The sequence below is a fragment of the Sinocyclocheilus rhinocerous genome, unplaced genomic scaffold (assembly GCF_001515625.1).
Source record: "Sinocyclocheilus rhinocerous isolate Xijiao unplaced genomic scaffold, SAMN03320098_v1.1 scaffold1243, whole genome shotgun sequence".
Taxonomy (NCBI): Eukaryota; Metazoa; Chordata; class Actinopteri; order Cypriniformes; family Cyprinidae; genus Sinocyclocheilus; species Sinocyclocheilus rhinocerous.
Window position 1 is genome coordinate 1,597,243 of NW_015626033.1, and position 12,861 is coordinate 1,610,103.

Here is a 12,861-nt window from a genome sequence, read left to right on the forward strand (position 1 = left end):
AGAGACAAGGCGGATAATCCAGAAGGCAGGTAGCAGAGTATCATCAACGAGGTACAGACAGGGTCACAACAGGCAGGCAAAACAGAGAAAAACGCTCAGAAATGTAAACCGCAGTAAAACAAGACTTCGCAATAAGCTGGAAGGAACAGACTGTTTATATAGGCCAGCTGATGGGCTACAGCTGGGCTAGGTGATCAGTGCCAGATACGGGGCTGATGGGAAATGTAGTGTGAGAGTGTAAGAGTCAATATTCGGGTGAGGGAGCCCTCTGATGGCCGGAAGAGGGAATCACGGAGTTCGACTCTGTGACAACAGAGCTACTTATTTTTCTTTATTCACCATACATGAAAACATTAATACTGACATTTTCTAACCTAATTACACTATAGTCTTTTAAAAATTAAATTGTGAATACTGGAATATAAAATTATTTTAAAATGAAATTATATTGTTATATTATAATATGAAACTAAAACTGCCAGTAGGTGGCAAGTCCCTGTCTTAATGAGTAAATCATTCATTCTATTTATTTATGTATTTATGTTGCTGCTTATTCATTCAAAAACCAAGCAAGTGACTTTATGACTCAATGAGTTAGTGAATCATTTACTCAAACAATTTGTTCAAAAACGCAAATTCACACAACACTTCTTTTTTAGCTTGGTTGGAAGTATTTTTACATGACTCAGTGAATGTGTGGACTGTTCCTGTTTTTGTTTCTGAAACATACTAAATGTCAGCTAACACAATGTTAAAACAACAAATACAATATTATTTCAAATGACACATACCACACACCACTGCTGTCAAGCAAGATTTGGTATCACACAAAGATATTATACGAGTATGAATCCAGAAGACTTCGAAAGTAGCATACAAATCGTAAGGACCACTTTAATGGTAAACAGCCCTAGTCCCCATTTACTTCCATTACAAGGAAAAGAGCAGCCTGGACATTCTCCCAAACATCTTCTTTTGTATTCCACATAGGAAAGAGAGTAATACAGGTTCGGGAATGACATGAAGGTTAGTAAATGATGACAGAATGTTTCCTTTAATAAATAAATCAGTGCAGCACATACTGGAATATTCGCCAATGCTTCAACACTATCACTATGTGAGGCCCGGACAGGTCAAGTCTAAAAAAATGCAGTGGGCTTCTGTCTGACTGGTTTTAGTCCCAGAGAGTTTGAGGCTGAGCAGGCTGTCAACAACCAACACTGATGTTGTTTTTCCCTCTGCAATGGCCATTTCCTATCCACCGGGGGAAATACAAGGGGAAGACAAAGTGTGACAGGCCAAAAGCAACTGTGCCCTACTCAGGAGAAATGAGAGTGCCCAGCCACATATCGTGAGCAGAATCACATCAAACAAGAGCCAGGCTGGTCTAGTGTGTGTGTGTGTGTGTATGTGTGTGTTAAGATACTGCTAAGATACAGCTCTGTGCCCCTCCAGTGCGATGCACAGTGCAGCATATGTCTGTTTGTGTCAAGAAACTTGCAATGCTCCATGGTTTAAGTAAACACACACACACTCAAAAAGAATTCCTCAAACAAAAGATCACACTTACGAGTCTCATTAATATGTAGAGCATGTTGCGATAAACACATGCACATGCAAACAGACCTACGCTCTCCCCCGCTGACACACACACACACACACACACACACTGACTGTCGGTCACCCTAGCAACACACACTGAATAGCAATTCCTCCAGACTTATGCATCTCGTCAAAATGAATACTGTAAATCACTCTCTCCACATGCCACAAACAGCTAAAGGTCAATTTATGCCTTCTCCAGCTCTCCCATCTCTCATTTTCTATCCAACGGGGGTGTTTGTAGAGAAAATGAAAGATTTGGATTACAATAATCCAAACATACGGTTCCCCTCCCCCTTTAATGTTTGATTATATTTAGAAAACCAATTAAACTTAATCCAGTGCAAACTGAATGAGTTAGTGGCATGAGTCTGCAGAACTCTCAGCACACAGATGGATTTTTCTAAAGCCCTGCCTCCACCGACTGGTGTCTTCTTTATCTTTACCGCCAGTCCAGTGCATGCTGATGTAAAATAAATGCGCTCTGCGACCAACCTTTGCATGCAATATCGTCTTCTAGGCTTTTGTAATGGAAACCAAATATGCCCCTCAAATCCAATTCAAACGTCATTTCAGATTTGAAAGCCCTAACTCTCTGAAGCAGTGCTCAACATGCTCAAACACAGACTAGTGCTGGCACTGATGTTCGGCCATGTGTCCCCCTTCTGTCACGCTGTTATAACCAAGCAGAGCAAACTGTGGACCGTGGCACTGACCAGCAAGGTGCAGGGCACAAATGTGCAATGCTGAGGCAACGATCCCAGTTAGAGCTGATTTCAAATCTGACGTGTGTAATGTTTCAATGTCAAAACAGTGTTACTTTTTTTGAGTCTTTGCCTTTGGATGAAAATATTTTACTAAAATGCCATCTTATCTTAGTCAGAGTTGACACTATTGATTAGGAATGAAACTTTATTATTTTTTTGTAAATATATGTATTGCATTGATAATATTTTATTTGTTCATGTAATGAAAAAAAAATTTTTTTTTTATCAACAGTATGTTTTAATTAAATTTGGTTAATTATCATGATGCAAATTTTTAAAAACGACATACACTACTGTTCAAAAGTTTGGGGTCAGCAAGATTTTAAGAAAGTAATTTTTTCCGCAAGGACACATTTAATTGATCAAATGTCACAGTAGAGGATTGATAATGCTACATAAACTATGTATCTATTGTCTCTATTAAAATATATTTCAGCTTTTTTCAGCACAACATTGATAATAATAATAATAAATGTATCGTGAGCACCAAATCATCATATCAGAATGATTTCCGAAGGATCATGTGACACTGAAGACTGGAGTAATAATGCTGCACATTCAGCTTTGCCATCACAGAAATAAATTAATTTTAAAATATATTCAAATAGAAAACAGTTATTTTAAATTATAATAATATATCACAACATTACTGTTTTTCTGTATTTTTCATAAGAGGCTTCGGTCATAATATAATTCGGTTATAAGTACTAATAAACAGCCAGTATGTTAATAACAGGCATGCTAATAAACAACTAGTTAATAGAGAGAATTGGTCCCTAAGTGTTACCGAGGCTTCTTTTCAAAAATGTAAAAATATTGCAGATCCCAAATATTTCAATGGTAGTGTACTAAATATTTGGTAGTATATAGAATATTTTATTATATTATTATAAAAACCATTAAGACCTGGTTTAATTGTGTAAAGATTCTAAAAACTCACTTTCTCTCCAAAAGCAGAGGCACCACTCAGCTGTGGAGACTTTGCCATCACGGTAGGAGTCACAGGAGTTGAAGAAGGGCCGTATGCACACTTCATACTTGTCCAGATTAATGGCAGACAGCTCAGCTTGATCCAGATACAGGTCACTGTTCGTGTCCAGCTTAGAGAACATCCAGCCAATAGAATCCTTACAGGTCGCAACAAGAGTTCGGTCCACAACTGTGCACAAACAAGCACACGCTACATGTTAACGCAAGAGAAATACTAGCTTAAATATAGTAATACTTCTGCATTTTGTGAGCTTTTTAGACTGGATTCCAAGAGCCATCTCTGCCAGAATAGATGATTGCATCATATTAGCTGTAAAAATTTAATTAATGTCCTTTTAAATGCAAAACAGCTGTTCAAATGTTGCTGATAAGACAGTAAATCACTAATGGAAACCATGGACCTTTTTTTTCTAAGCAAATTAGAAGCAAACAATATAAATGTATCAAACAAAACAGGCATAGCTAGTTAGAGAACTGATGAGCACATGGTTGATCTGGTCATTTTTTCTGCCATTAAATGTACATTTTATATTGAAGTGCTTAAGCATTCAGCTGCATTTCACAATTCAGCAAAACTGCTTTTTGAGTGGATAAAATGCTGCTGGTGCTCTTTGGCCATCAGGATAGGACACAATTCAAACATAACAGCCCTGAATCTGAAGTTTTACACTGCAGTTTTAGTGCCAATTATCATAGGTCCGTGTTTAAAATACTAAAAAGAATACAGCTGTATGGTTGTATCGTTTCTTGAAATGACACAACCAAAATAAATGAGGTTAGAGTCACAAAACAGTGTTACTTTTTTTGAGTCTTTGCCTTTGGATGAAAATATTTTACTAAAATGCCATCTTATCTTAGTCAGAGTTGACACTATTGATTAGGAATGAAACTTTATTATTTTTTTGTAAATATATGTATTGCATTGATAATATTTTATTTGTTCATGTAATGAAAAAAAAATTTTTTTTTTATCAACAGTATGTTTTAATTAAATTTGGTTAATTATCATGATGCAAATTTTTAAAAACGACATACACTACTGTTCAAAAGTTTGGGGTCAGCAAGATTTTAAGAAAGTAATTTTTTCCGCAAGGACACATTTAATTGATCAAATGTCACAGTAGAGGATTGATAATGCTACATAAACTATGTATCTATTGTCTCTATTAAAATATATTTCAGCTTTTTTCAGCACAACATTGATAATAATAATAATAAATGTATCGTGAGCACCAAATCATCATATCAGAATGATTTCCGAAGGATCATGTGACACTGAAGACTGGAGTAATAATGCTGCACATTCAGCTTTGCCATCACAGAAATAAATTAATTTTAAAATATATTCAAATAGAAAACAGTTATTTTAAATTATAATAATATATCACAACATTACTGTTTTTCTGTATTTTTCATAAGAGGCTTCGGTCATAATATAATTCGGTTATAAGTACTAATAAACAGCCAGTATGTTAATAACAGGCATGCTAATAAACAACTAGTTAATAGAGAGAATTGGTCCCTAAGTGTTACCGAGGCTTCTTTTCAAAAATGTAAAAATATTGCAGATCCCAAATATTTCAATGGTAGTGTACTAAATATTTGGTAGTATATAGAATATTTTATTATATTATTATAAAAACCATTAAGACCTGGTTTAATTGTGTAAAGATTCTAAAAACTCACTTTCTCTCCAAAAGCAGAGGCACCACTCAGCTGTGGAGACTTTGCCATCACGGTAGGAGTCACAGGAGTTGAAGAAGGGCCGTATGCACACTTCATACTTGTCCAGATTAATGGCGGACAGCTCAGCTTGATCCAGATACAGGTCACTGTTCGTGTCCAGCTTAGAGAACATCCAGCCAATAGAATCCTTACAGGTCGCAACAAGAGTTCGGTCCACAACTGTGCACAAACAAGCACACGCTACATGTTAACGCAAGAGAAATACTAGCTTAAATATAGTAATACTTCTGCATTTTGTGAGCTTTTTAGACTGGATTCCAAGAGCCATCTCTGCCAGAATAGATGATTGCATCATATTAGCTGTAAAAATTTAATTAATGTCCTTTTAAATGCAAAACAGCTGTTCAAATGTTGCTGATAAGACAGTAAATCACTAATGGAAACCATGGACCTTTTTTTTCTAAGCAAATTAGAAGCAAACAATATAAATGTATCAAACAAAACAGGCATAGCTAGTTAGAGAACTGATGAGCACATGGTTGATCTGGTCATTTTTTCTGCCATTAAATGTACATTTTATATTGAAGTGCTTAAGCATTCAGCTGCATTTCACAATTCAGCAAAACTGCTTTTTGAGTGGATAAAATGCTGCTGGTGCTCTTTGGCCATCAGGATAGGACACAATTCAAACATAACAGCCCTGAATCTGAAGTTTTACACTGCAGTTTTAGTGCCAATTATCATAGGTCCGTGTTTAAAATACTAAAAAGAATACAGCTGTATGGTTGTATCGTTTCTTGAAATGACACAACCAAAATAAATGAGGTTAGAGTCACTGTATGCTGCTGATCCGTAGTGAAGCTGCTGTAATTTCTGAATATAAAAGCACTGGCTAAATAGATGTTAGAGCCTCACTTGATGCAGAACTGGCTACAGGATTCCCCGTGCTGTTCTGCTTGCCGTTGCCTTGGAGCAGTTGGAACCAGTCCCGCAGGCGATCTCCCAGATCTGCCAGGTCCTGCCCTGTGCAACTCTCTATGGACAGAAAAGAAGAGAGACGGAGACAGTGAAAGGAGATAAGGGAGTGTTGGCAGACGTTGGTATTAAAGAGTGAAGAACCAATCATCCTGCTTTTGCCCTTCTGAATTTGACAAGAAAAGCCTGCGGAGACGGCAGACATAATTCAGACATAATCAAAGTCAGCAGAAATTCACAAAGCAAGCAGCAAAGAAAGAAAAAGAGCAGCATAGTCTGTTGATAAATCAATAAAGCCGTTGTAAGAGCGAGAGCTGCAGACTGCTCAAAGGTATGTGAAAGAGACAAATGGCATCAGAAGCAATCTCAGAATAAAACCATTCATTATTATCATGAAAATATGATCCTATAAACTTAAAAGCTGGCCCTTCTATTGTGCTTCATTCAAGACAGAAGGTGCTTATTTACAAGAGTATCTTAAAGGGATAGCTCAGGCAAAAATTAACATTCTGTCATCATTTACTCAAAATTTTATGACTGACTTTCTTCTGAAGTAATGCTAAATTTCTCCTTCTTGGATGGCCTGAGGGTGAGTACATTTTCTGAAAATTGGGTGAATTTTTGGGTTAACTACTCTTTTAATGGGGTCCAAAACAACTGATTTAAAAAAAATATCCTATTTTGTGTTCCAGGTCTTGAACGACACAAGGTTGAGTAAATAATTTTTGGTGAAACTATCCCATTAACAAGCTTTGCAAGACCAAATTGCAGCTGTTGGAAGCATGTGGCAGGTAAATACCGTGTTTGCTGTCCATGTCTGTAGCAGGAGCCGCGGTGGCAGTACAGGGGCAGAGACCAGTACATCTTACTTTCAATTCCTTCCCTGTGAGACAAGCCTGCTGCTCCAGTTTGCACTAAATTCAGGTGCAACACACACACACACACAAAGAACAAGCAGTGCCGCCATAACACTTGTCCAGTGTCACATGCTCCAGTTCAGTGGCATGAATTGTAAGCCCAGATAGAGCACAATTATTTCTACAGACGAGTGAAAATCGCTGGTTCAGACAAGACATCTTCATTAAAAGAAGCTGATGTCAACCTTCATTTCTTCCCTCACAAGGTCAGAAATAGATATAATAGAGATAATACATAATTCAACAGAACGGTTCTTTCATCCCCAAGTACCCAGAATCTCTTCAGACAATTCTTTGACTTTTAAGGATGTCAAGGGCCAGAATACAAGGTATAATAGAGACCATTATCCATACCGCGCAAGCAGATTGATCCATGAGTCACAGAAAATAATAGAGAATGTTTTTTTGAATGGCACAGAATAACAAGAATAGAAATAACGTCATTGTCCAAAGTTGCAGGATAGTGAAAGGATTATGAATTTTCTTTACAGGTTTGTTGACAGGACTAAGAAAATATTTTTACCTGATCTGACTTAAAAATTACCTGAGCTAGTGTTAATTTGGTTATAATATTTGTGACTAGATCAGTGTTTCACATTATATTGACATTATATTTATACTGGATATTATTTATCATTATTATTAACAATATTAAAGTCATTAAAGTCATAAGGCCATTATTACAATGATTCACTTAAAACAACAAACTTACTAAGTACTTTTCCTTCCCTTTAATGAGACATGTCCTATTTGTCTTTCACAAATTATTGTGCGCTCTCTGGGAAAATGTTCTGGGGGCATTCATGGGGAAACGTTCTCCAAGAAAGGCCTAGCAGCAAATTTCTTTATAAATGAATCCAGATGGGATGTTTAACAAAATTAGAGAAAGATATATGTGGTCTTTCTTGTGTGGTGGGATTCAGAAGCTCAACAAGTATGAAATATCACCTTTGACAGAAATGCATCATCAGTTTATACAAATGTTGGATGTAAAGGAACTAAATGCAGTTAAAAACATTATTAAGCATGATTAATTATTTTAATCTACTGTCAGCCACAGAAGTTCAATTTTGTTTTAAAGATTTGACAAAGCAAAACCGATCCCTGGCTGGAATTTACTGATTTAGCGAATATGAAGCTCATTTTTGGGTCGACCCAACAAAAACCTCTGAACAAAAAAAAAAAGTCTGAACAAGCACAAAAGTGCAACAAATCCAATTGTATTCAAATAAGCTGAACTGCAGAGAAATTGATCATATGGATATGATCAATTTCTCTGCAGTTCAGCTTATTTTAATACAATTAAAGGAAGTTTAATGCTGTGTGAAGTACCTGAGAGGCGTAGTTGTGTCCATCAGAGCCACAAACGGGACCAGAGGAAGATCCTGGGCAAGATTTACAGTTACTCTCCTGCTGCTGTCTAATAACCTGCTGCTTCAACCTAAAACGCATCAGTCAATATTAACATGCCATCAATAATATCATCAATATTCAATATGAGATATAAACTGAGGCATGCTTGAGCACTGGTCACTCAAATGCATAGGAACAGCACATCATTGGCCCATTTTTTAATTTAAAGTTAACAAAACATTCTCTGTAGTTATTTGTGCGCTACAATGAGAACCAGTCCCTTAGGGACGGCCTCAGGAACAAGTTCAATTTGTAAAAAGAACAAACATCCAGGGACTAAATCTGTGTACCTCACAATGTGACACCAAACAACACGTGCATGCTTTAATAAATTGCTCTTATTTCACCTCTATAAAAAATATGACTTTCTCTTCACAAGTGAATTAACATTTTTTAACGCTTGTGGAAATAAACAGATCATAACCATTTTATTTATTTATTTTAAGAGTGGCCTTTGTTCACCCCCCGGAGCCGTATGAGACATTTTTTTTTATGGATGGGCACTTTTTATTTCACTTCTTTTGGACTGAAGCACTGCAACACCTGCTGACTGCAATGATAGAGCTTGGAATAGCCAGGACAATTTTTAATATAACTCTGACTGGATTCGTCTGAAAGAAGAAAGTCATATGCACCTAGGATGCCTCTGGGGTGAGTAAAACACAGCCTCATTTTCATTTTTGGGTGAACTAACGCTTTAAGACTTCTTTCTAAACAGCCATCTTTGCTCATACGCACTCAGCCAATCATCTGAATCTTAAAAGCTCAGAAACGTGATTCTTCATGATATGAATAATGAAAAGCTAGATTGGACAGTTACATTCTGCACAGTGCCTTAGAATGGCACCCAGTTTCTTTTATTCATATACCCTAAAAAACAAACACTATCCTGTCGTGTATTACTGTTATGTGCATGAAGACAGTGCTGGAGCTGAAGGGCTCACCTGTGCTCCAGCTTTTTGCGGTTGACGCACACAGCACGCTGGTAGCCCAGTGCGACACACACCTTATGTCGGCTGCATTTGACCTTCTGGCAAGGATCCTTAGTGGTGTCAACATCTGTAATGAAGAGAGATGTACCCCAATAATCTGCTATGCATTCAGATGCGTTCAGGTTTTTTTTTTTTTTTTTAGATGCTCCCCGTAAACAAGACCCTCCACTACATACGAGTCCTGAATACATTTGCTTTTCAAAAGGCAATTAATTCAAAGGCATTTGAGAGCATTAGTTACTCATCCTTCTTTACCTTTATTAATCGGGTTACACAACCCTCTCTCACCAATGCTCCATCCACCTTTGAGGAGTGTCTGTTTACAACAACGTTGGTTGTCATTGTATGGCGAGTGCAGTCTTCCTGTAGGACGCTCACTTGTTGAAACAAAAGAAGTGGAGGGGCTTTTTTATGCAGTCATCACAGGCAGTCAAGCCTTTAATCCTCAGCGGTCCAATAATGACATCCCCTCTGCATTTATTACATGGAGGAGCGTGGAAAAACGCTGACTTTGAACAAATTAACACTCTGACCTTTATGCAATAAATATGACAGGGCCATATACAAAGACAAGATATCTTCTACTGCTGGGGTTTGCATCATAGACTCTTTGCATTGCCGCCGCTGCATGGCCCACCACCAGAAAACAAGATGTTTGTGACAATACTTGCGCTATGCAGATGCGTTCAGGTTTTTTTTTTTTTTTTTTAGATGCTCCCTGAGATTTCAATATTGCAAACTCTCAATAAATATTATGAATAATGTATTTAATTCCAATAAAACGTTTAATATTTATTTATATTTAATTATTGGCTTTTTGCTGCCACCACAACCTGAATCAGTGTTATTATAGTAACTGATACACTATTTTAGTTTTTGTTGATATTTTGAATTTATTATTTTAATTAGAAATTATTTTTGATTATTAATTTAATTATTTTGCTTAATATTTGGGTTTTTATTTTAATTTTAGGTAAAGTTTTAGTAATTTTGCTGTGTGTTTTTGTCATTTTTATTATTTAAAAAAAAATAATGTATTGTCTATACAGTTTTTTTCAGAATTTTTATTTCAGGTTTAATTATTTTAGTAAAAAAAAAAAGTTCAAATGAAAATAAGAAATTTTGCCTTGGCAACTAGCTTGAATAAAAAAAATTTTTTTTACAATTTTTTATTATAATCATTATATCTGTTAACATTTATTTTATTTAAAGTAACACATTTTTATGGTTTTAGTTTTAGTTAACAATAACAATCTCTGACCTGAACATAAATAAACAGCAGGAAAATTACGATATGTTTTTTATGCATATTTTTTTTATATTTATATTTATTTTATTAATTTAAAATGTATTACTTTTTTATTAATTTAAAATGTTTCATCATGAATCTTTAGGGAAACTCCTATTTACACCAAAACAAAAATATCATGACAAGCACCCTTTGATTCATATTTAAGAACATTAATGCAAAATACTAAAATTTTGCATTACACAAATTCAAAAGCGCCTGTCCATCCGCAATGCTCTCTATGCTACAGCATTAGAGAAGCTAAGAGACAAAAATGTTATTTTACTGTATGTTTTTCAGTAAGCCATCATAATTACACCTTATACCTTATCTCACCATACTACATATGGTATTACAAAAAGCTCATACTCCTCACTGCACAAAAAACAATATCTCAAGACTGACAGATTATTACAGTCTATACACAACGGCACAAGGTTGATCGGTAAGCCTCACTTCATCACAACAGGCTCAAGCAGATTAAAGAGAACACAAGAATAATGGTGTTGCTATAGCAACAGTCCAACTCCAGAGTGAGGACTGATTAGCTGCTCGTATAAGTAAAAAAAAAAAGAAACAAAAAACTCTCTCTCTCTCTAGATCTATCCATAATCATCACTCCTTTTAACATTAAATATATCTTACAAACAGTGGCCCTGTGAGCTTGTCCCTATAAAATACATAAAAAAGGTCTCCATGTGTAAGCGATGCCAAATCTGGCTTAGAGAGCTGAGGACTCTCGTCCAGTCACCGCCGCATCCTTTGTTTACACTCAGGGCAGCATTTAATGTGATCATTACAATCGCCGAGTAGAAGTAAGGAGCTACTGACTCTATCAAGCAAAGCCAGTGGCTGAGCTAATGCAGCTAATATACATCAGCAGCCAGAGCCACTTAACGCTGAGCATATCAGATCAACTCGCAGGGAAAGGTTCACAGAGATAAGGACGCGATACATGCTGTGTACACAGGAAAGAGAAAATACAATCACGCTGATAAATAAAACACGCACGCTGATTGAATAAAGACGTCTCCATTTGTTTTTAATGAACTGAAGCTTTGTATCCTCTTGATGGCCTATTAATTCTGAGATGTTCTTTTCACAGGTATACACACACTGGGAATGTGAAAAAAAAACATCTGCTTGTGATAAATCTGTCCACATACTGGCAACACTTTGTTGACCTATTAATACACATTAAACTTACAGGATGTGTGCAGCTCATATGAGATCATAATATCATATCTGACACGGATGATTAGCCATAGATATGCAAGAATATGTGCTGCTCTGAAAATTTTGCCTTCAGGACTCAGGATAAAAAAAAAGAAATACATGAACTACTGCTCAAAGTGTAGGGTAAGTACTTTTTTTTTTTTTTTTTTTTCAATTTATACATTCAGTGTATGCATTAATTTGATCAAAAGTGCCTATTCAAGAATCCTGAGAAAATGTCTTCCACAAATGTTTCCACAAAGATATTAAGCAGCACAACTGTTTCAGTATTGATAATAATAAGAGCTATTTACTTGAGCACCAAATCAGCATATTAGAATCATTTCTGAAGGATCGTGTGACATCGACTGGACTGGACAAGACAGGAATAAATTACATTTTAAAATATATTCAAATAGAAAACAGTTCTTTTAAATTGTAATGATATTTCACAATGTTATAATTTTTACAGTATTTTTAATCAAATAAATGCAGCTTTGGTGAGCATAAGAGACTTCTTTCAAAAACATTTAAAAAAACTTACAATATAAAAAAAAACTCGTAAAAAATGGTAAATGACTGGCAGCTACGGCTGCCAAACAAAAAACGTACAATTAAAGTAAAATATCTTAATTCAAATAAAGTGCAAAAACAATATTTTAACAGAAATTTTCATTAAAAGTTTTAGTAAACATTTTTTTTATTTTACAGATTTTTCCTTGTTTAAATTAAGACATTTTACTTTAATTTTACGGTTTTTGTTTGGCAGCCGTAGCTGCCAGTCATTTGACCCTTTTTTTTACGGGACTTTTTTTTTTTACAGTGTACTGACCCCAAACTGAATTATAGTGTATTGTGGATGTGTGTGTATAATATGGAAACCTATTTCCACATTAGTAAAAAAAATAAAAATAAATAAAAGGTAAGGTAAGGTAATTTTTAAAAGGTTATTTTGAATCTATATCTATATAAATTCATATATATATATATATATATTTTTTTTTTTTTTTTTTTTT

General features: G+C 35.4%; 1 protein-coding gene across 2 annotated transcripts in view; it reads right to left on the reverse strand.

Annotated features, from left to right (window-relative positions):
• LOC107707351 (SPARC (osteonectin), cwcv and kazal like domains proteoglycan 2) overlaps positions 1-12,861 on the reverse strand; it is a 42,233-nt gene that overhangs the window by 4,912 nt on the left and 24,460 nt on the right. For both annotated transcript variants that reach the window (XM_016511350.1, XM_016511343.1), the window contains 5 exons: positions 9,295-9,409; positions 8,270-8,378; positions 6,820-6,934; positions 5,961-6,080; positions 5,046-5,264 (listed from right to left, as the gene is read on the reverse strand). In XM_016511350.1, coding sequence (XP_016366836.1) covers positions 5,046-5,264; positions 5,961-6,080; positions 6,820-6,934; positions 8,270-8,378; positions 9,295-9,409 — 678 coding nt within the window. The remainder of the gene's footprint in view (positions 1-5,045; positions 5,265-5,960; positions 6,081-6,819; positions 6,935-8,269; positions 8,379-9,294; positions 9,410-12,861) is intronic.